At 56.4% G+C, this 23,930-nt stretch overlaps 1 protein-coding gene across 2 annotated transcripts; it reads right to left on the bottom strand.

Annotated features, from left to right (window-relative positions):
• Positions 1 to 4,528: 4,528 nt before the first annotated feature.
• Positions 4,529 to 23,741, bottom strand: AHDC1 (AT-hook DNA binding motif containing 1). Of its 2 annotated transcripts, none has more exons than XM_014784035.2 (3): positions 23,707 to 23,741; positions 18,151 to 23,070; positions 4,529 to 6,992 (listed from the first exon to the last, which is right to left on the bottom strand). In XM_014784035.2, the coding sequence occupies exon 2, from the start codon at positions 22,991 to 22,993 to the stop codon at positions 18,194 to 18,196; it is 4,800 nt and encodes a 1,599-aa protein (XP_014639521.1). In that variant the 5' UTR covers positions 22,994 to 23,070; positions 23,707 to 23,741; the 3' UTR covers positions 4,529 to 6,992; positions 18,151 to 18,193. The 2 variants fall into 2 exon arrangements, with proteins under 2 accessions (XP_014639521.1, XP_014639519.1); XM_014784033.2 differs by having other exon boundaries at positions 18,151 to 23,067.
• Positions 23,742 to 23,930: the final 189 nt, after the last annotated feature.

The following is a 23,930-nucleotide window of genomic DNA, read 5'->3' as shown; positions in this document are numbered from 1 at the left end:
ACCTTCCCCCAGCCCTTTCTCAGTCTCTCACCATTTCCATGTTGAAAGCCTCAGGTTGTGTGTGAGCGTGTGTGTACATCAACTTTCCTCAGCCCCCAAGCTTCCAGCTCTGAGATCTGCCCTCCCACTCTCTCTCCTGCTGGACCGGAGGTGGGAGCTGAAGCAAAGAGGGCAGGCAGGCACAGAGCCCACCACAGCCGGGGGCCGGGGCCGGGCTGCCACAAGAGCCCTGCCTCAGCTTTCCTCCAAGCAAGCGGTAAGCCAGAGCCTCGGTTACATGTAAACACCAGCTGTGTCAAGACGGCGCAGCTTCTTCTAGGTCAACAGACAGCTGTGGGGTTGCTAGGCAACCGCCTGGCTCCCCCCGCCATTAGTTCTCCCTCCCACTGCCTCTACCTGAAAACCCTCTGCTGGCTCCCCCAACCCCAGGGTACCGCCACGCCCCTCCATGCCAATTAAAACACCCGGGCTGAGGGGGTAGGGGGTCAAGGCTGCGTGAAAGGGGGGCTCTGGGACTGGGATCAGGGTATTGGGAGGTGTTAACCCTTCCGGTGTCCGGCCCCCCCCTGCCCCCAGTCCTCAGTGCATCTTCACACCCCCACCTCACCAGTCAGATTAGGGCAGAAGTGGAGTGAGGGTAACTGCTGCCCTCCTCCTCCGTAGGTCAAACCAGAACTGGAGAGGTGCTGGAAGCAGATGAAGGGAGAGCTAGTGGACTGTACTAGCAACTGGTCAAGTCCCCTCCTCCTCCCCAGCCAAGCCTCGGGAAAACAGACTGGAGGACCCTCTGGCAACAAAAGGGTTAAGTTCCCCCTTAATTACCACCATCCCCCGCCCCCAGGTTACCACCCCCATTTCTACGGCAGCACCTGCGCTCCCAGCTGCGGTGCCCGTTTGGTGTCCGTGCCCAGGCCAGGCCGCCCCCGCCGAGCCCCAGCCCCTCATCCCCGCCCGGCCCCAGCGCCGCCTTTCCCTGGCGTGGAAGGCCTTCTCTGGGACAGTGGGGGTGGCGAGGGTCCTGCAGCCCCGGGCCTCCCGACCGCCCTCCAGGCCCCGAGGCAAGGGGCGCAGGCCCTCTGAGTGGGGTGCGCGGGCCAGGCCGCGGGCCGGGGGACTTCAGAGGAACTGGAGGAAGGAGTGGGAGGAGGGAGCCAGGCCGGCAGGGGGGCAGCGCCCGTGGCCACCCCATTAGTATGCGGCCGCGCTCGGCGTGCCATGGCAACCGCTCCCCCCGCGCCGCGCCAACCGGGCAGCCCCGGGCGCAGTGCGCACCTCTCCTCCCACAGGTGGCGGCGCGCACCGGCGGGCACGCACGCACAGGCACGCACACTCGGGGCGCCTGGGGGCGAGCCGTGGGCACCAGGTGCGCTGGGGCCGCCCTGGCCCCTTGCCTCCCGCCGCCCACAGGTGCTCCAGAGTGAGCCCCGAGGAGGGGCGGGTACCTGAGAATGTTCTGCCTGTGCCTGTGCGTGTCCCTCAGTGTGCCTGTTGTGCTTCTGTCTCTGGTTGTCCTTGAGGGTATTTGTCTGTGCTCATTTGCCTCCTTATTCCTGAATGTATGTGGCTCTGAGTGTGATTGCCACGGTGTAACTGAGTGTACCTGTGCTTTTGTATATCTGAGTGTGTGATTGTGTGTCTGTATGTGCCTGAAGCTGTGTGTAAGTTTGTGTCCCTTGTGTGCCCAAGGCCCTGGGTTTTCCTCTGGAAGAATGCCCCAGGTATGCCTGGATGAGTATTTGTCAGTGTGTGTGTGTGATCCCTTGGTACTGCATGTGCCCCTCTGTCTGGCATCCTTGTGTTTCTGGGCGCAGCTGTGTGTTGAATTGTATACCCGTGTGTATGGCCCCAAGAATGTCCCTGAGAACCCATCTCTTCATTTATGTCATGTATGTTCCTGTGAGCGCCCTGAATGTGTTCCTGGAGTGTGGCTGTGTGTCCAGGGGCTGCTGGCTCTGTGCCCTCCTCGGCTTCATTCCCTGCTGCCTGAGTGAGCTGACACCTGCTCCCTGAGCACTGGGCACCCTCCTCCCACCTGGCAAGGACAAGGAAGGACACGAAGACAGAGGCAGACATGGAGGCAGAGACAGAGACTTGGAAGGGGACACAGAGAGCCAAGTAGGTTGGAGAGGTGGCAACCCAGAGTCATGTGATCAGCCTCAGAGCCCAAGGCCCAGAGGAGAGAAACAGATGCCAAGATCCCAAGATCCGGACATTAGAGAGAGGGAGACCCAGAGTCACACAGAGACCCAGAGCACCAAGTCCGGAACTACTGAAACAGACCAGAGATCAAGGATGTGGCTCCCCAGCTGCCCTCCCTCTCCCTCCCTCCCTTCCTCCCACTCTAGAATTTCCAGCCCCAGCTGTGCCTCCTCCACATACCCAAAGCAGAATTCTCCTGGCCCTGGGAGTCTGTGCCCTGGGACTGGAACGCAGCCTCCTCCTCACAGCAGCTGGCTGTGTGTGTGTGTGTGTGCATGACCATATGTATGATGTTCTGGGCTAGTGCCTACCTTGCACACAGCCCTCCCCCCTACACACACTGTTGCCCACATTTTCACAGGCCCAGATCATGCACACCTTTACACACATGCCACACAGCCAAGCACACTCATTCAAACCCAGAAACATGCCCTGGGTCTCCCTCTCTCAAACTCATCTGGACATAGGGCCAGAGGATCCACCATGCACACAGCCAACCAGCAAGTCTCACCTTCCTAAGCTTGTCCAGCCAGCCATTCACCCCTCAGCAAACCCCAAGGGGTTTCAAACCCATCACCCACAGGGAAAGACCTAAGACCAAATTTGTCAGTTCTATCAGACTATACACTCAAAGGCAGGGATTCCATCTGTCTTGTCACTCTTGTATCCCCAGGTGCCTGAGACAGTGCCTGGAATTTTGTAGGTGCTTAAGAAATATTTATTGAATGAATGTGTTCACACAGTGTCTATAACAGTCACTGAGAGAACCCATAGTAATTTACAGCCACTCAGAGCGAAAAACACTAATGGCTACCACAGTGTACACACAAGAAGGCATCTTAACCACACCTAGGACAACACATTAAATACAGCTGTGTGCACAAAGGTGACTGCGTGTGTGCAAATGTGCTGCACAATAGCTAGATTAGAGGTTCTCAACTTTGGCTGCACATCAGAACCACCTGGGGGGCTTTTAAAAATCCCGATGGTGCCCAGGCCCTGCCCAGACCAATAAAATTAGAATCTCTGGGTTGAGAACCACTGATCTAGATGAATGGACTTGAAAATGTTGACATGGGGGTTATTACCACGGATGAGGGTAGAGTGGGTTTTCCCTTTTAACAGTACAATGAAGCAGACTCTTAGACAAGACTGCTTGGGTTTGAACCCTGGTGTCACTATATACTCATTGAATGGGCTTTGTAAATTACCTCTCTGCACTTGAGTTTTCTGTAAAATGGGCGTAATAATTGTTACAATAAAGCCTCATAGGATAGTTGTCGAGGCAGAATGAGTTTATACATATATATGTAAAGTGTTTAGAACGGTTATGTAATTATTTCCTTTTTTTATTTCTTTTAAAAAATTTATTATAGAATGGATTAATTTTTGGATGAATTTTATAAGCAGGATTTTTTTCCCTTTAAGTTATTATGAACAAGCAAGGGCACAGAGGCAGACTCTGGACCAACCTACTCCTGCCACTTCCCATGTGTTCTTGGACAAGTCACTTACTCCATGTCTCTGAACCTGTCTTATCTGTAAATGAGGTGAATATCTTTCACTACCTCAAGGATTCTTTTGAGGAATCAATACCTCAGGGAACTGTTTAATAAATAGTGGCAAAGCCCACTTATCTAGGAGCCACGTTGCCTTGATGCATTCTGGGATCAGGTGTGGAACTGTGGCTGTGGTAAAGCCCTGATTTCTGAAAAGAACAGATCAAAATAGGGTGGCCCCCATCCCTGCCCCACCCACCTGGGCAGGGGCTCTGCTGTCCTTCCCCCAAGAGGCCCTAGGGCCCAGAGAACCTTCCATCCCAAAGGCTGGGCCCTTGGCCCTGGCAGATCTCTTCTGAGTCTGCTCTTCAAAATACCCCTCGGCCCTCCTCACCCCTTACTCAGCCACAGAACCCTAGGCTGAGACCCCTCGCCTCCCTGAGCTCCCACTCTCCATGAGCCCTCCCTTCACCTTTCAAGGAGCCCCAGTTCTCCTCACCATGCCTCCCTCCCATCCCGGAAACCACAAGGCCTTCTCTGGGTCCTCACCCCTCTTCTGGTGCCCCTCTTTGCAGTGAATCCCCATCCCTCCTATAAAGCCCTCTTCAAGTTAATGAGCCCCCTTGCTGGGCTATAATCACCTCCCTAAAGCCCCATTTCCTTCATGGCCCCCCCCCACCAATTCCTAGGCACACAACCCTTCACTGCCCTTCCTCTCCACCTCCAGACCCTTCTCGTGTAGAGCCCTAATCCTTTCCACTGAATAATCCCCCCACTGCCCCCTTCCCTCACGGAAACTTCCTCTGCACCCCATCCCCACTGAGCCCTCAGCCCCCTCACCGGGCCCCACCTGGATAGCCTCCCTGTCTCTTCTGCTTCCTCAGCAGCCGCTGAAGATACTCATTTTCTCCCTGCAGGCGATTCTTGGGGCTGCAAACAAGCTTCTCTGGGCATCCCCCACTGGTTCCTTCATGCCACCCACCGCCTCCAACCAGCCTCCACCCTGCCCCAGAGAGACCTTGCCAAAGCCCTCTCCCCTCTCCAAAAATACATAGCGTCTACTCCAAACAGACCTCGCTACGTGTGGCTTCCACCCTGTTACCCTCTTGTACACCAGACCTCTGCACAAGCTCTTTCCTCCTCTGGGAACCCCTCATTTTTCTGCCTAGCACTCCAGCCTTGGCTCTGTAAATGTTTTCTCCTCTGGGAAACTCTCCGGAGTCATACTGCTCCCTGGCCCCACTTGCAGTGCCACAGGGAATCTGGCTTGAGCACAGGGTTGATGCCTTTGCCCCACCATGCAGGAGGGCAGGGAGTGTCTTCATCTGGTCTTGGGCTGCATTGGAGGGGGCCTGGTAGGTGGATGAACCTGCACATCCAGCACAGATGCTGCAGTTCTAGGGACTGTTAGGGACTGTCTGATCCTCCAGCCTCCTCTTTTGGACAGGGGTGCCCAGAAGGCAGGGGTCTATCTCTCCCTCAGATGGAGGCTTCCTCTGACTCTCCCAAGGCTGGGCCTTGCTGGTTGGGTCAGGGAGGGCAGGCCACGTGGAGCTGTCTCCCTGAGCTTCAGCAGGGAGGGACACAGAGAAGCCACACTGGGCAGAGCTTTAACATAAAATGGGTCTATGGGAACAGCTGCTTGCTAAAGGTCAGGCAGCCCAAAGTGGGCATTACTTGGTCAATGGCAGCCAAGAACTTCCCAAGGTCAGGGAGTAGGAAATAGCTCAGCCCTTCCAGGTCCATCCATCAGAATTAGGCACAGGATTAGGAGTTTTCTTTTTCTAAAGTTTACAAAAGCTAACAGGAAACACAAACCCAGCATTTGGGGTTCAGAGTGAAAGAAAGGGGAAGCCAGAAATATTGGAGTTACTGGCAGTTTGCATAGGCAGATGCAGGTGTGTTGGGGCAAAATGGGGGGCCTGGAGACAGAGGCGATCCAGGCCCTGGAGCAAATGGGAGACACACAGACAGGGGGTACTCCAGTCCTTGTGGGAAAGGGGGGTGTCCCACACGGGTCTTAGGCCTTAGGATGGAATGAGTGTCTCAGAGAAGGTGTCTGTGAACTAGAGTAGAACTATGGGGCCCAAAGGCTAGGGAGACAGGACAAATGAAGGGGCAAGAGTCAGGGACCTGGGACCTAAGATAGAATGAGGGGGTCTAGAAGCAGGGAAGACCCAAGACCTGACTCATAATGGGGGTCCTTAGGGAGAGGAAACCTAGGACTTGGGGGAGTATAAGGGTCCTGGAGGCAGGCATCCATGCACTTTGGAAAGAATGTGTGATCCAGGGGCAGGGAGACCTGGGACTTGGGACAGAATAGAGGTCTCAGAACCAGGGGAGACCCAGGACCTAGGGCAAAATAAGACCTAAAAGGCAGAATCCCTGGACCTGGGACAGAACGCATGGAACATGGGCCAGGAAGCCCTATGGGGCAGACTGGGGAGCCCAGAGGCAGGGGGGACCCAGGGCCTAGGGTGTAAGTGGGGGGAGCCCAGATGCAAAGGTGACTCAGATCTCAGAGGAAGGGGACACGTGTGTATTTCAGCTCCTCTGGGGAACCAGTGGCTGGTGACAAAATTCAGATATGCTCCTTCCATTCCAGCCACCCTCACTCACCCCCTTTCACAAGACACGAGGTTTTTTTGTTTTGTTTTGTTTTTTTTTTTTTTGCTTTTTTTTCATTTCTTTTTAATACAAACTTGGATCTTTGGGTGTGTCCTGCCAACAGAAAACAACAACAACAACAGAAGAGAAAACCCAAAAGAGTGAAAAATAAGAAAGAAAAAAAAAGCTCCCGCAAGAGGTTCTTCTCCCCCGCCCCCCACCATGCGAATTTGCACACCACGGGACCACAGCAGGTTTACAGAATGCAATATACAATCCACGATTTATAATAAAACAGTATATACAATAAATAGGATATTGTTCATTTTTGTCAAACGACCTGTAGATAAATTTCTCAGTGCATACTTGCAGGGGCTCTGGACACCTTGGGGCCCCGCTTGCAACCTCTTGCACACGCTCTCTCTCTCTCTCTCTTTTTTTGTCTTTTTCTAAAACTGTGTTTTGTTTTTAACTTTTGTACATTTTTAAAAAGTATTTACAATTGCTGGTTTTGTGCAGAAAGGGCTCACCTTCGGCTTCTGCGTGGAGGAGATGGGCAAGGGGGGGTGGGGGGAGATGGGGCCGCAGAGGGTGCAGGGGGAGGGGGACGAGAGGCAGAGGGGCAGGCGCTCCTGCCAGAGGACGATGTGGACGCTGGGAGGGGTCTTGGCGTTGGTTTTCTGAAAGCTACAAAGAAACAGAAGAGAAGAGGCAGAAGTCAGCAACAGGCACAGACACTGAGCTCTGAGAACAGGGAGGCTAAAAGCCGGACCCCCACCCAGTTCCCATCAGGATTCTGGGAGAAGCTAACCGCATTGTTCCTTCTCCCAGAAAACTCCAAATAGCCCCTCATGAGACTCTGGACTGCTTCTGGCCTTCTCTGAGCTCAGTTTCCCCATCTGTAAAATAGGTGTGTGTTCAAGGCCCACAACATTGAGAGGTAAAAGAACATATAGGGTAAGGAGTCGGGGTTTCAGGCAGTGCAATTTGTCAAGAACTTGGGCTCTCGAGTCAGACACAGCTGAGTTCAAATGCCAGCGCCACCATTTAATAGCTCTATGACCTTGGGCAAGCCGGTGAATCTCTACGAGATTTTACTTTTTTACTTTACTCATCTGTAAAATGGAGATAACAGAACTATCCCATAGGTTTGTTGGGAGGATTCAGCGGTTTAAGGCAGAGTAAGCCTGGTACATAAATGAATAATCAATGATACTAATTACTCGTTGTTATTATTTTCCTGGGGCCTGGGCTCTCCAGGTCTCAGTTTCCTCACGTAACAATGAGTTGAGAAATTCCTCCAACCTGGGCTGTTCTGAGGAATGACATAATGGAGAAGAAAGGCCTTAGCACAGCACAGGTGTGAAGCACTGCTTTAATTTCTTCTAAATCCAACCCTCCCTCGAGTCCCCACCAATGCCAGTCTGTTCCTTCGAGAGGTGAGATGATGAGGAAGTCCGTCTGAATAAAAGAATAGAGAAACTGCCCAACACAATACCATCTGTGTTGGGCTGCACCCCTTGCCTTCCTGAAGATCAGAAACTCCCAAGTCCTGAAGTACCCCCTTTCCCTAGACAGTCCTAATCATGTTTGCAGGGCCCTGACTCCCCTATCCAGACCCCCAGCTTTGCTGGGGTGAGCAGTAAGGTGCCCAGAGGGACAGGGATGGGCTTGGTCATTCTTAAGACTTCCAGTCATTAGCCTGGCCCTTTTGGAGGTCTGTTCTCTCTTTTTTTTTTTTTTGTGAGGAAGATCAGCTCTGAGCTGACATCCATGCCAATCCTCCTCTTCTTGCCGAGGAAGACTGGCCCTGAGCTAACATCCGTGCCCATCTTCCTCCACTTTATATGGGACACTGCCACAGCATGGCCTGACAAGTGGTGCGTCGGTGCGCGCCCAGGATCTGAACCAGGCCGCCAGCAGTGGAGCGCGTGCACCTAACCACTATGCCACGGGGCCGGTCCTTGTTCTCTTCTCTTTTTTTTGGTGAGGGAGACCGGCCCTGAGCTAACATCTACTGCCAATCGTCCTCTTTTTTTTTTTTTCTTTTTCCACTTTTTCTCCCCAAAGTCCCAGTAGATAGTTGTATGTCATAGTTGCACATTCTTCTAGTTGCTGTATGTGGGATGCGGCCTCAGCACGGCTGGACAAGTGATGTGTCGGTGCGCGCCCGGGATCCGAACTCGGGCCGCCAGTAGCGGAGAGCGCGCACTTAACCGCTACGCCACGGGGCCGGCCCCCCTGTTCTTAAGAGCCCTAAAATTCACTTCTCCCACTCCTGGCGTGAGACCATCCCTTCAGAATTAAGGGACAGGGGTAGGGGTGCTGAAACCACCTTCTAAGACTCCTCAGCAGGTCCTTCCCCACCCCCGCAGGAACCAGGCAGCGACAGAAATGAAAGCCTTTTCCTCCCTTGTCCTCTTTCTTGGCTTCTCTTCCCAACAGGGCCACATTTAAATTCTGCTCAGCCTTGGCTGCTGTCTGCTGGGCAGTCAGCCCTGGGGAAGACTTTTGTCCTAAGGCTGGACTTGCCAGGACTCCCTCAAGAGCCAGGGGAACCAGGTGGGCTCCTGTAAGGCAGGGGCAGCACTCCATCCCAGCATCTCAGCCCAGGTGGCAGGCAGAGGCACGAGGGGGTGGGGAGGAGCTGCATCTTTGTTAAGCTGTCAGGTCTCCTGCAGGTGAGGGGAGGATGGAATATTAGCCGTAGGGCTAAGAGGTGTGCTTGTTAGGGTGACAGCTGTATTACAAGTGGGGTGATTGGCAGAAAAGCAGCTCTTGGGGTAAGGGGTGCTGCTGGGATGGATTCAGTTCTCCACAGTTAGGGTGATCAACAGGAACAGCTGTAGAGATAAGCGGGGTATCTATCAAGGGCCAGGACTATTGTATCCGGGGGGACAGGTTCAGCTGGAGGGCTGGGGGCATCTATCTGTAGGACAGCTTTATTGCAGTTGAAGAGCAGCTGCCAAGCTAAGAAACCTCTGTTGGGGTGACAGGTATGGTGTGTTGGGGTGACAAGTGAGGGGGAGATTTAGGACGGGCTGCCCCAAACCACTTAGCAAGCCGATTGTACCAAACCCCAGCCTCCCCTGCTACCCCTAAAGGCCTCAGGGCAGGCTGGGAGTCTCTGCACAAATCTCTGCCGCCCCCGCCCCCTCCAGCCCTTAGCCACTGCCAATGACCCTCTCCAAGCCAGGTCTCCATGGTGATCTCAGCCCAGCAGGCAGCTCCTGCCAGAACCATTCCCGTGGTGCCGGCGGCCAGGCAGCAGGGAGGATTTCTCACCCTCTGCTAAGCCATAGCTGTCTCACCTTCCTCCTCCCACCACCCTCCCCAGCTTTCATGACTTGGCCAGAATCTGGGGGATGGTGGGGGCTGGGGGATGGGGAGAGAGTCAAGACCAGAGATTCCTGAGCTAGGGAGAAGGGAGCATGCTGGGGCCCTGTAGAACCCTGACCTCACTAGGTTCAACTCTCTGTGAAACAGAACTGATGCTGACCTGCCGGGGGGCCCAGTGCTGGGCACTGGAGACAAGGCAGGGACCAAGACAGATCTGGTCCCTGCCCTTGAGGGGCTCACAGAGCAGAAAAGGAAGCAAAGCAGAACCCAAACCAGGCAATTACCATGCAGAGAGGTGGGGGCTGTGCCAAGGGAAGCCCTAGGGGGCTCAGGGAGCCCCCTCTCACTCAGCCTTGGCGGGAGGGACCGTGGCTCTTCAACTCACTGCCGAGCATGGTGCCCAGCACACGCTGGGGTCAAGAACGCGTGCTGACTGAATAACAAAGCAAAGACCGGTCTAAGTCCAATCAGCGTGTCAAGGTCCAGCTCAGGTCTTACACACCTCCGGGACGCCTCCTTAGACCACCCTGTTACCATAGCTACCAGTGCACTTGTCATTCCCTTCCATGCTCCTCCAGGGCAGAGACCTGTGTGCGGTACCTCTGTATCCCCAATGCCAGCATGTGCCTGGCGCCCCAGGACACCAGCCATTGTTCATGAGACTTAACCTTTTAGTGCCTCCATAATGACTGACTGCAGAGCCACGTTCCACTGAGTCCTTGATCTCTAGCAGTTTTCCCGTCTGAGGTGCTCGGGCATTAAGCGGACTGCGCCTGTCAGTGGGGGCTGGCACTGGGGGCACTGAGGGATACCTGAGCAGGGATTCAAAGTGCTGTAGATCATGTATAAATCAGGTTGTCCAGAGAGACATGTTCTCCCCACAAAAGGAGCACACACATTCCTGCATTCATTTAAGCAACCAGCAGACATATATTCACACCCACTAATTGCCAGGCCATGAGCTAAGGTCTAACTCCCACCTTCCAGCCTCTGCCCTCCAGTCAAACAAGGCAGTGGAGCAGAAGGCAAAGAGAGTGCATGAGAACTGACAGACCTATTTGCTGTGTGGCCTAAAGCAAGTGCTTTCCTTCTCTGGGCTTCAGTTTCTATGTAAAATAAGGGGATTTGAACAGGTAATGGGAGAGCTCTTTGGGCACTGAGATAGTGTACCAAAGACAAGGGGTCAGAGGCAAACCACAGCTCCCCAGATGCTGATTCGCCCCCTCCAATATCTTCAGGCAAAGTCAGGCCTGCAAGTCCCTTCAATGTGGAGAGAACACTGCTTCTCTGAGGCCCAGACCACCCATGACAGATGGAGATACTCTCAGGTAGGCTGGATCTGGGGTACACTGAGGGATGAAGCTTCCAGTTGGGGATGGGCAGGCTGTGGGTGTGTGTGTGTGCGTGTGTCTGTGTGGCTCTCCTCCCCACTCCAGAGTTTTTCAAAACCTGTGTCCACCAGTGACCAGAGGCATTCCTTAAACCCCAGCTCTGCCAGTCATTCCCTCCTTAGGAATCTTCCCCCACCTCCTCCATTGCTGGGCATAGAGGGGGTGCTAGTGGGACCAAAGGGGGTTCACATCCATCGTTGCCCACCAAGCTTGTGTGACCTTGTGCATGTCTCCCACCTCTCAGAGCCTCGCACTCCTTACCTGTCGTAGGAGGAGGCTATACACGCCCCCCAACACCCACACACTCTCCATCCTCCTGGTCAGAGATGGCTGCGTCAAGTCAGGTGCCACCGATGGGTATGTTTTGGGCGTGTGACTAAAGTGGAGGCTGAGGGGGGCCAGCCCAGTGGCTCCAGCAGTTAAGTGCGCACGCTCTGCCAAGGTGGCCCAGGGTTCGCTGGTTCGGATCCCGGGTGCACACCGACACACCCCTTGTCAGGCCATGCTGTGGTGGCATCCCATATAAAGTGGAGGAAGATGGGCGTGGATGTTAGCCCAGGGCCAGTCTTCCCCAGCAAAAAAAAAAAAAAAAAAAAAAAAGAGGAGGATTGGCAGATGTTAGCTCAGGGCCGATCTTCCTCACAAAAAAAAAAAAATAAAGTGGAGGCTGAGGAAAGGGCAGGAACAGTGGAACTGGGTGATCCCCAAGGGCCCTTCCTGGCTCTACTAGTCTGTGCTTCCCTGCTTGGGTGGCTGTGTGTCTTTGGGCAAGTCCTTCGCCCTCTCTGTAAACTGGGAGGGGTTGTACTTGGAGAAGGCCAAAAGCCCAGTTAGCCCGGAGAGTCTGAATGGGTTTATTTACATACACCTCCCCTGCCCCATTTTTAGGAGCATATCTGATGATAGTGGGGGTGAGAGAAATCTAATCATCCCCGCTCCCCAATGCTTAACTCTTCCTCTCACAATTCTCCGTAGTCCACATGCTCTTCTTTGACGCCAGGAAAAAAAAAAAAAAACCCTGACCCCTGAAACGTCCCAGCCATGATGAGACACTGAGGAGGGAGACGGGGACAGTGCACAGAGATGAGTAACCGGCCTAAAGGAGCTGACGGCGTGGTGAGGAGGACATTCCCAGGAAGGGCTGTCATGGACGCATAAAGGGCTGGAGATTAATTGCGCCTGGGAAGGATCCTAGAACGCTTCTTGGAGGAGGCGATGTCTGAGTGAAAGATAGGAACTGACAGGTGGGAGACGGATGGTGGGTAGGAAAGGACACCCAGGCCAGAGCAGCTAGAGCAAGGGCTCAGGGCACACTGGGGAAAGGGCCCCCGGAAAGCTCCCTCCTGATTCCTGAGTCCACAGTCTAGGGCTGGAAAGGGAGGGGGTGTGAGAAGGAGGTCAGGGCTCAAAAAGAAGCCTTGAATACCTGAATACCAGGGTAGGAAGCTGGGCCTTGATTTTGTAGGCAAGGAGGCTGAAGAGGGGAGGATGCAATCCAAAGTTGTTAAGCAATGGAGTCATGGGAGCAGATGTGTTTCAATTAATTCATCCAGTAAATATTTTGGGGGCTCCACACACCATGCATCCCCAAATGCTGAAGAATAAGCACTTGGGCGGCCACAGTCGGGAGAACGGACTCAGGGAAGGGGGGCAACTATTGGGGCAGAGACCTGGAAGCCCTGGTAACTGAGCTAGGGCTCCAGCTTCTCAAGCCTCCAATTTGTTCAAGACCCATTTCCTGCCTCCAGGAAGCTCTTGCTGCCTGCCCTGCTCATGGTTCAAGAGGGTGGTCCCTGGTATTTCTGGTGGGAGCGTTTCAGTATCTTCCCTAGAGAGTGATGCCCTTAATGAACACCTGTTATAGGCTGCCAACTCTATAAGGACAGGACACTGCTTGTCTTGTTCAGTGGTACCCTCAGCACCAGATGCAATGCCTGGCCCAGGGCAGGTGGCTGGTTCATGTGCATTGAACACAGAATTAACCTATTTTCCCCTGCCCTCCAGCACAAACAGTGGGCACGATGGCAGCAAAAGTTACGATGACAAAGATGGCAAATCTGCCAGGGGAAAAATCATGACGTATTACAAAGATATAAGGAAATCTTTTTCAGATTATCTGTACCAAGAGGATTGGTGTGGATAACTGTGAACAGGGTTTCTAGCTGACTTGTCATTTAGGAGTCGGGGTCCCGTTGCCCTTCAGGCTTCAGGCCCCTTGGAGTAGGGCTTGTGACTTACCTTGTCTCTGGGCCCCCAGGGAGTGCTCAGCCCAGTTGCTAAGGCAAAGAACTAGGTGGTATTTCACAGCCTCCTGCCAAAGGCCCCAGACCTACGCTAGAATACAAGATCCTTCCCAGGAGGGAAGCAGGGAGAGCAGGTGAAGGAGGGCTGGCTATGGAGTCCTGAGCAAGGAAGAAAGCGTCAGAGGCCCCAGAATTCAGTGTGAAGAGGTATGCATCCTCTCATTTACCAACCACCGATTACGTGCTTACTATGTGCCAGTGACTGGGCTAAGTGCTTTATAGGTAATGTCATTTAATTCTCACAAGAGACAGCGAGGTGATGTGACTCACCAGGTCACACAGCTGCTAAGGGATGGAATTGAGCTCCACACAGAGGCCTGTCTGCACCCACAGGCATGCTCCTCGCCACCAACCTACAGTTTCAGGAGGGTGAACCGTCCCCTGGGTTCTTCTGGGTCCACAGGGATGTGGGAGACGGGAACAGAGGAGCGTGAAAGGGCATGCTCACGCAGAGATTATATTTCTAGGAAATGAGGGTTCAGAACAAGAAGGCCTGGCCTGAAAATGGCTGCAGGAGAGGCAAGAGATAGGACTGGAGGGAGGACAGCCTCAGAGAGTGGGAAGAGGCAGGGCAGGACTGGCTGACCCCTGATGTGAGGGCCTCTTGCTTAGAGCCAGAGGCAAGAGCAAGTGACCTCTTGAGGTTTCAAGACACAGAGAGACAAAGCCCAGAGCAGCCGGGCCTGGCCCAGGTCTGGGCATGCCTGCTGACCCTGGCTGGACGGTGGCCTTGGAAACTGCTTCCTGCTCTGGTCAGGCCCCAGCTGGTGTAACCTTGGAGGACCTGTGACATTTCTCTCGGCCTCAGGGCCAGGCCGGAGGGGGAATAGGGAGGAGAAGGGGACTCGAGATTCCTAAACACCCTGGAGGGTCCTTCCTATCCTCCTACCCTGTCCCCAGAGTCTGGTAGGGCAGATCTTCAGCCATAGGGGCCCGATGCGGAGCCAGTCTGTCTGGCTCTGCTTTCTATCTGAGGGACTAGAGAAGAGGTCTGCCTGGGCCCAAGTGCCCTCTGGCCCCCGCCCCTTCCCTCTCTGTCCCATCAGCTCAGTTCTCAGACCAGCCAGGTCCTGCATTCCCCACTCTGGCTCCCCTGAGCTTTCCTCCTCTAATTCACACTGGGGTGTGACCTGCCCTTGCCCACAGTTCCCTCCGCCTGGAATGCCCAGTCTCCACGTGTCCAAATCTCACCTATTCTTCAAGGTCAAACTCAAATGCAACTTCTTCCACAGACCCTCAAAATCCATTTAAAATGTCAGACCCAGAAAGAGTTGTAGGGAGCATCCGACCAATATGTCATCTTGTGGATGGGGAATCAGGGGTGCTAGGTGGAAGAGCAGTATGGCAGAGTACCAGGCTCGGGGGGGCCAGTGCTGGGCTCGAATCTTGGCTCCACCATTTACTAACTGTGGATCCCCTGGGCAAGGTTCACAGCTGCACCTGTTTCCTCAACTCCCTGATGGGGGAAGGGGGAGGCTGGGAAGGGCCAGTGAGGCAGTGTTGCGCAAAGGGCCCAGGACAAATACGTGTCCCTTTTCTCACCAATGGGGTAGGGAGATGACTTCCGACCCCAACGCACACCCTCCTGGTGCACAAGCTTTGTTTCTCCCTGCCTCTGGGCACCTGCCACTTCCCACCAGGTGTTTTCAGGTTCTTTGTGTACTTGTTTTAGCTTCCCGGGGTGGATGCTGAACTCCGAGGACTGGGGCCATGTCTCTGTCTCCCCTGTGCCTGGCACTGGGACGGGCATGGAGGGGCTCAAGATGTGAGGTCGAGCTGAATGACTGCTTCTCCAGTGCCTGATGTCCAAAGTGCTCATGGCCTGTTGGTGAATGAGCATGTCACTGTCCTCTCTGTGTAAGCCCTCTGTTGACAGTGACCCTCCCTCTCTCTCTCTTTTTTTTTTTTGGTGAGGAAGATTGGCCTGAGCTAACATCTATTGCCAATCTTCCTCTTTTTGCTGAGGAAGACTGGCTCTGAGCTAACATCTGTGCCCATCTGTCTCCATTTTGTATGTGGGACGCCTGCTATAGCATGGCTTGATGAGCAGTGCGTCGATCTGTACCTGGAATTCGAACCTGCAAACCTCAGGCCACCAAAGCAGAGCACGCGAACTTAACCACTGTGCCACCAGGCTGGCCCCCACCCTCCCTCTCATAACTCTTCTTCCTCACCGTTCTCCTCTCTATACTTCCAACTCTTCCTCACTCTCACAATGATTCCCATCAGTCCCTGGCACGGAGGGTTGTCCCAGGTGAGGGAGGGAGCTGGTGTGTGCCATCTTAGATAAAGAAGGAAGACAGCCTACCACCGCCTGGGTCCACGCCACCATCAATGCTTGCTTGGACTCCTACAGCTGGTCTCCTTCCTGAAACACCTGCCTTGCTCTACTGTGACACATGGCATTCCAGCTGAGAACTCCTCAATGGTTCCCCATTTGTCTTGGAATAAAGTTCAAACCTCCCAATGCCCTGCACGATCTGGCCCTGCCTGCCTTGCCCCTCACTCAGTGTTACTGTCTTCTTATCAACTCCTCAGAGCTGAGCTCCTGCCTGCCTCAGGGCTTTACTCGCTGCTGTTCTCTCTGCCCAGAATGCTCTTCCCACTCCCTGTCTGGCTGACGTCCCCCTCTTTTTTTGGCATTGGCTTCAGGATCTGGTCAGCTTGCTACAGGCTCTCATGGCCTCCCAGCTTTTCTTCTCTTGCACAGTCCTTTCTATGGTGATAATTATCAAATGCTCTGTGTCATTCTGTTTACTGTCTTTCTCTCTAAACTGGAAGCCCCCTGAGGACTAGGACCTCATCTGTGGTGTCCACTACGGTGCCCCCAATGCCTGGCATATAGTGGGTGCTGGACAGATGTCTCTGGAACAACCAAATGTATCGGTTTGAGGATAGTGCTGTCAACTCCCAGCTCTGAGTGGGGAGCGGGGCCAGAATGTGGGGCTGGATGGCATCCCAGTTCCTCCTGTGTTCAGGCCTCACTGGGTGGGTCCATTATGTATCTCACTGAGCTGTGACCTGCCCAAACACCCAGCCCCCACACCGGTTTATTTACCCACCCAGAGCCTGGGAGGAAAGGCTTTTGGATTATTTCACATTTCTGGATTATCCATGAGACATCTCCCCTCGAGTGAGAAGGATCAAGAGTTTGACATTTTAAACTCTAAGCAGCTTCTCCCTGGTCTGTCTCAGATCTACGGCTCTGCTGCTTGCAATGAGACGCATGGGGAATGGAAGGCCATTTTAATCTTGGCCTGGCTTCATTAGGAGGGAAAATATGCTGCCAAAAAAAAAAAAAAGTTGGGTCCATTGTCTATGCCATACAGAGTTGCAAGAGCCTAAAATATTATCAAAGTCAATTTCCTTGAACAGATGGGGAAACAGAGGCGGGAGGGAGTAGGGGGCAAAAGCTTGGTCAAGGGCGTGTAGCAAGTTGATGGCCAACTGGGGAATGGTCCTCCCTCAGGCCTCCTGACTCCGATGTGTTGCCCTTTGCCACCTTCAGGCACCAAGGGAGCTGAGGTCACGCAGAGAGGGGTAATAAGTTTCCACTGACACGACTTCAGGACCCTGAGTCACCCTGGCCTTGAATGGCCTTCCCAGAGCAGGGACGGGGCTTTCCAGGAGCCCTGATATTCCTTCTCCAGGAAGAGCACTCCCAGGAGGCTGCAGTGGCAGCAGAGGTGGAGGGTGACAGGCTCAGCCAGGCCCCCGGCCCACTCCACTGCCACCCACCACATCTGGGCCAATTTTGTGACAGGTCTGTTGTCCAAAAGTGGGATCTGATGGGCCAGCTGTGGCCATATTTCCGGAGCAGGTTGTTCGTCAAGAAAATGACTCCTCCAACCCTGTCTCCTTTTACCATTTTGGGGGCATTTTCTCCCTTTTATTTTCCTTTTCTTGAACACAAAACCTTGAGAATAACACTAAAACTGTGACTCCAACTAATGAGATCACAGTGCCTAATAAAAATAATATCTAAATATCTAGCAATATTTAACTGAACTCTTGGAAAAGCATTTGGCTTCAGGAAAAGGACTGGCTTTTGCTAGGCAGGAAACATCTTGCCTGAGGACAGACTCACCAGCTGCAGGTTCCCAGGTACAGTGGGATCCCAGCACCCCTCGCTACTCTGGATCCCTACCCCACGTGCCCCTGACCACTCTGAGCCTACCTCAGGCCAAAGATGTTGAAAAATAGCCTTTGGGGGTACCCTGGGGGTACCCTTGCAGATTGTGTGGCCAAGACATACCGGCCACCCTCTGCCTGGCCCTGCCCAGACTGCATCTTGGATTAAATGAAGCTCCTAGGGAAACCCAGAAGCCGGTGGAGTCAGTACCCTGGATGGGCCCCAGTGGATAATTACCCAACCTGCTTCTCCCTTTACTTGTCTCAGGCACGGTGATGTGAATGCTTCCCTCACAAGAGGTAAAGTAACGAGTCTTTCCTGGGACCCAGGTGGTGCCTGCCCAAGACCTAGCATGGATGAGGGAAATAAACGCTTGATGAACCAAACTAGATGGCCCTATCCAATCTATGGTTCTTCAGCCATTTCAGTAATAGGGCCCCCTGAATGTCCAAGCCCCATGCTCGTCTCCCCACCCAAGCAATCCATCTCCTTCCTAAGACTGTTCCCAACATCTAACCCCAGACTCGTTCCTGAATCCCAACTCCTGTTGTCGGGTCCCCAGTCTTGTCCTTACATCCTTCCTGCTCATCACTATACCTTTTCCCCTTGCCCAAGCTTTAATGTTCTCATCCCTCCCACCTCCAGGCCTCTGCCCACTGCACCCACATCCCCAGACTCACCCAGGAACAAAACCTCGAGGTCCAGTCGGCACTTCAGTTGGCACTACAGGGAGGTGACGGTGAATGTGTCCTCAGGGTGAGGTTCCGCCATGGGCCCCAGGAAGCCGCTCTTGGGGCCCCCACCCAGGCCAGGATGCGCTTGTGGCATAAAGCCTGGATACCTGTAGGCAGTATCCTGCAGGGGCAGCAGCGAGTCCCTCGGCACGGGGGACAGGGTCAAGTCACTAAGGAGCGGGCAGCCATAGCCAGCAGTGGCTGCAGTGGGGCCACGAGGTGGGCCAGGTGGCCGGGCCATCTCCAATGGCTCCTTATCGGCCTTGGGCGTGGCCGGTGGGCTAGCCAGGTGTGGGGCACTGAGGCACGCGACCTCCGTCCTGCCCAGGAAGTCAGCCAGCAGCCCTGTACCCACCTTGCCTTCGTAGGGTGGGCTGCGGGCAGCTGAGCCTGGCGGGTACCAATATGCTGTGCCCTTGCAGCTGGGAGAGTCGTAGTGGGGCTGGCCCAGCGGCAGGTCCCGGCAGCTCAGGTGTGCCTGGGCTGCAGCCGCGTGGCCCAGGCTGGCCCCCTGGAGCCCATGCTTGAGGGGGTCACAGGCAGCCAGCTTTGTGGGCGGCGGCCGCAGCTCTTCCTTGAAGCCCAGTGTGGGTGAGCAAGTGGGTGAGTATGCCTTCTGCAGGCCAGCATCAAACACGGTGGGCGGGTGGGCCAGTGGCGGGAAATGCTTGCTGTCCAGTTCAGGGGCACCTAGGCTGGGCGAGTCGCAGTGGAAACCTTGGCCGAAGGTGCCGTCGGATGGCGTGGATGGGTTCATGGAGTAGGGTCCCATGAAGTCACAGGGGTCTCGCTCGCCCACACTGAAAGCCCTAGACTGTGAGGGCAGTGGTGACATGCTGCTGTCTCCGCTATAGTAGTCCAGGCCAAGGTCTGGGCTGTCCTGGAACAGCGGGTTGACCGGCTGTGGCTTGGGGATGAACTTGGCTTTGGCTGCCGCACCGCCCCGCTCCTTCTTGGCTGAGCAGGCCCCGCCGCCCCGTCCACCCCGTGGCTGCCGGGGCCCAGTGCTCCGTTTGGATGGGTAGCCTGAGGCAGTAGCCGAGGCGGATGATGGGAAGCCCAGATGAGAGGCCTCGAACAGGTCCACCTTCTTCCGCCGTCCACGGCCTGGCTTGGAGCTGCTCTGGAAGAGGACGCTCTGGTTCCAGTTGTAGCCGGGGGCGGAGGATGCCTCGTTCCAGTCCATCATCAGTTTCTCCAAGCTGGACAGGCTCGACTGGCCCTCACTGCTCGAGGCCTCGCTGTTGGCACGCCGGAAACCACCGCCAACTGGCTGATTGAACTGGGTGCTGTCGGAGGACGACTCAGAGAAGGTCTCAGACACGGCTGTCTGCTGCTTCACCTTCTGTGGTGTATAGTTGGAGATGTCCAGGATCACGTTGGGCTCGCTGACGTGGCAGTCAAAACCGGGATTGTAGAGCTGACTGAAGGCCTCTGAGGCCCAGTCCAGGCCTCCGTAGCCCTGCCGGAAAGGCCACTGAGAAGCCCCCACAAACTGCCGACAGTTCTCAGGCGAGGGCTGGAAGGAGGAGGAGGAGGAAGAGGCGGCAGAGGCAGCAGAGGTGGCAGAGGCTGTGGTGCCCTTGGGCACCATGTAGCCACCGGGCGAGACGGTGCTGGCCCGGCTGTCACAGCGCAGGGGTGTGGGGGCTGAACCAGAGAAGGTGGCCCCCTCAGAGCTGTTGAAGAAGGACGCCTTGCTTGGTGGCAGGCAGGGGCCACCAGTAGGTGGTGGGGCATAGCCAGCGCTGTGGGCACTGCTGGGCGAGGCAGGCAGGCTGTTGCCACTGCCATAGGCGAAGCTGCAGTCCTTGCTATTAGCACAGTCCTGGCCTGTAAAGGGCTTAGCTGGCGCGAATACGCTTTGTCCAGCCCCATAGCCGCCATACTGGGGGGGGTAGGTGTTGGTGGGTGGGTGGGTGGTAGGTGAGCGGGCCACAGCTGAAGGTGGGGGAGCCAGCTTCGGGAAGGTCTCAGCTGCCCGGCAATCTGAAGTGTTTGGGGTTATCCCATAGCTTGCTGCACGGCCTGGTGGGAAGGTCTGGCGAGCGGGCAGGACAGGCTGGAAGGAGGGGTCTGCCCCAGTCCCACTGCTGCCCACTGCCACTGGGCTGGCCTTGGCTCCCCGGCTGGGGAAGGTGGCCAGGCCCCGCTGGGCAGGTAGGGCACTGGTGGGGGGTCCTGCATAGGTGCCCGATGCCTTCCGGGACTCAGGGCGAGAGGCTGAGAGGGCAAAGTCCAAGAGGTCGGAGGAGTCATCCGAATCCAGCAGTGAGCGAAAATAGCCAGTGAAGAGGTTCTGGCGCTCCTGGCTGAGCTCGGTCTGGCCTGCAGGCACGCCCGTGCTGTAGTAGCTGCCTCGGCCTGAAGCCCCACTCTCTAGCCCAGTGGAGGCAAAGGCCCGGGCCTCGGTCCCCTGGAACCCACAGTTTCGGCCAGTTTGCCCACCTGGGTGCCCATGGTGAGGGGCCCAGCCACCACCTTTGTCCCCAGACCACTCAGCACCTGCCTCCCCAAAGCCTGGGCCACTGGGCACCTGCTCTGGGAACAGAGTCCCGTTCTTCCGGGACCGCCTCTTGCGCTTGGGCTTCCCAGTCACGGCGTCCACCTCCCCCCGGCCCCGTTTGCGTGGATGCCCCAACTCGGTGAGGCCGGGGCCCCCAACCCCAGCAGGTGCCACTGCTACCACCTTCTTTTTCTTGCCAATGCCCTCAAAGAAGTCACTGAAGGAGCAACGGGCTGCCTTGGCTGCATGGCCCCCACCCCGGCCACCAAAACCGCCTGCTTTGCCACCACGCCTTCGGAAGCCCTGCACACGATGCAGGAAGTGCGAGATGCTCTGGGTGTCAGGAGCCTGGTGCACTGACTCGGGCTCACTGGGTGTCCAGCAGCGGGGCGGTGAGCACCGCCCGGCGCACTGGCTCTGGCGGTTCAGGAAGGCTAGCTTGGCGAGGACGTCTGAGTACTCGGCTTTGCTGTCGTTGGCGTCTGCTGCGTAGGATGGCTGGGGAGATGCCAGCTTCTGCTTCCGCCGCCGCCGTTTCTTCACCTCCGGCATGGCCATGGTGGCTGCTGTCACGGTGGCTGCCTCGGCTGCCACCACTGCTGGCTCCTTGGGCTTGCCAGGACCCAGCAGCAGGTTCTTAGGAGGGCGGCCACGCTTACGCTTGAGAATAATGGGCATCTCGCCGGGTGGGAAGACCACCACCACGTTGCGTCCATTGTTCTTCATCTTTAGCAGTGGGGTGGGCTCTGCCGATACACGCAGGCCCAGTTCCTTCCCCTCCACACTTAGGCTGCTGCTCAAGGACGACACCTTGTACGTGGTCTTGTTCCGCCTCCCCAGTGATACAGGGATCTTGGCCATCTTCACCACCATGCGCCGCACGCCCCGGCACTTGCCTTTGCGGGTAGTGACCACCGGAGTCTGGGAAGATTCCAGCTCCAGCTCTGGGACTGGACCTGGGCCTGGCAGGGCAGGAGGTGGCGGAGGTGGTGGTGGCGGGGGCTCAGCCAGGGCAGCCACCAGCCCTGTGGGCATAGGCAGGGGCAGCAGGCGGCCCTCGGGCCCAGCATCTGCCTTGCGCCCCCGTCCAGCTTTCCGCCGGCGACACAGGATCTTTGGCCTATCAGTGCGCCGTAAGGCGTACTTGGGGTGACCCTCAGGCCCAGGGGGGCCGTGGGGTGAGCACAAATCCAGGCGCAAGGGCTCGGCCAGTGGGCAGGGCCCCAGGGGCTGCTGGGGCTCCAGGCGGTGGCCAGGGACATCAAGCAACTTGGGCAGGGGGTCAAGCGCCTGAGGGTCAAGCAGCTGTGACTCCAGGGAGTCGGGCAGGGTATCCAGGGCCTGTAGAGCCAGGCCTGGCAGCCCCAGAGGGTCAGCAAGAGGTTGCAGGGGCGGCAGCTCCAAAGCTTCCCCGAGTGGCTCTAGTGCCTGCGGGTCCAGGAAGCGGGGCTGGGGGTCCAGGAGTTGAGGCTCTGGCTCAGGCGATGGTGGCTCAAGGGCCTGGGCCTCCAGCAGCTGGGCCTCGGGGCAAGTAAGGGAGGCCAGCTCACTAAGGATGTCGGCATCAGCCAGTTCTGAGTAATCAGGGCCGTCGGGCTCAGGCTCCGGGGGCAGACCAGTGGCCGCAGCTGTGGCGCTGGGACTATGGCCTTGGCCGGGCTGGGGGCTGTCTCTAGGCTCAGTCTCAGGTTCGTAGAGGGGGTGGCTGGGCCGTTCGGACTTGGCATGGGGAGTGGCCCGCTCCTCAGGGCTGCGGATGCTGTTGGCCAGGCTGGGTGAGGAGAAGAAGCTATACTGAAGGTCACCAGGCGGTGGGGCGGGCGGGCGGCTGAGCCGGAGCCCACCGCAGTCCAGGTGCACACCGCTGTGCTGGAGGTCCTGGGAGAGCCGCGTCAGATCCTTCATGATGTCAATCAGCTGCACCACTGGATGCAGGTTCACCCGCCCGTTGTCCCAGCGACGTCGGGAGCTGCTGGCGTCTCCCGCGGGTGTAGGGCAGCGGGCCTGTGAGATGGGCCGAGCCGCCCTCGGGGGCAGCGGGTCGTCCCCCTTGGCAAGGACTGGTGGGCGCCGGGTGCTGGGGTCCCGGCGTGGGGGTGGGCGCGGGTTCTCGGAGAAGGTGTGGGCAAAGGCCTTGTCGGGCGGGCTGGCAGGGGGCCGGGTGGGAAGCAAGGGCCGGGGGGTGGGGGGGCCGCCGGGGTAGTACTTGGGCTCCCGGAGGTAGTCAGGAGAGCTGCACACGGCACTGGAAGTCACCACCAGGCCCTGGGGCTTCACACGCATCCTGACCTTGTCCTCCGCGGGCCGCCGGGCGGGGCCGGGGCTGACATGAGGGTGCGAGAAGCCGGGACCAGGACCTGCTGAGCAGGACAGGCAGGAGGTCCCTCACTGAAGATCCAAGTCCTCATCAGCTTTCTATATCCTCAGTGAGCCACCACACCCCTCCCTAAGTCCCCTCCCCAAGCCCAATCCCCTTGTTGACCCCCAATCTTGCCCAAACCACCACATGCACCTTGAACCCCTCACGGGCCCCAGTTCCACTTATTGACAGCTCACCCACTTCTAGACCCTGGCTATGGGCTCAGGGAGAACAGGACATCTGCCTTTGAGAGGGAAGCCTATCAGAAGGGTGGGGTGACCACACTAGATCAAACTTAAGGAGAGGGTCAGGCCCCTGCCAGAAGGCCAGGAAGTCCTATCGAGGGCATGGCCTCTTCTTTTTTTTTTTTTAATAATTTTATTTTTTATTTAATCCCCCCCAGCAAAGCCCCAGTAGATAGTTGTATGTCATAGTTGCACATCCTTCTAGTTGCTGTATGTGGGACGCGGCCTCAGCATGGCCGGAGAAGCAGTGCGTCGGTGCGCGCCCGGGATCCAAACCCGGGCCGCCAGCAATGGAGTGCGCGCACTTAGCCACTAAGCCACGGGGCCGGCCCGGCATGGCCTCTTCCTTCTTGCCCCCACCCCAGGGCTCCAGGAGAACCCCAGACACTCACCCTCGGCTCTGCCGCCTGGGCTGTCACACTGGAGACCTCTGTGGGCAAAGACAGGCAACAGGAGATCTGAACAGTCTGGTGGCCACAGCCCAAACACTACCCACCTGCCCACTGGCCCAGTCTCCTCCACATACCACCCCAGCTCCCTTGCTGCTCCCTGCAGTGCACACACCCTGCTGACCTGGTAGAGAGAGGGCCCCCGTGCCTGGGGGCTCTGCCAGTCG

This window comes from Ceratotherium simum, chromosome 22 (assembly GCF_057802395.1).
Source record: "Ceratotherium simum simum isolate JZ-2026a chromosome 22, ASM5780239v1, whole genome shotgun sequence".
NCBI classification, from domain to species: Eukaryota; Metazoa; Chordata; class Mammalia; order Perissodactyla; family Rhinocerotidae; genus Ceratotherium; species Ceratotherium simum.
Note: the sequence above shows the minus strand (reverse complement) of the source record. Positions and strands in the feature narration are given on the sequence as shown.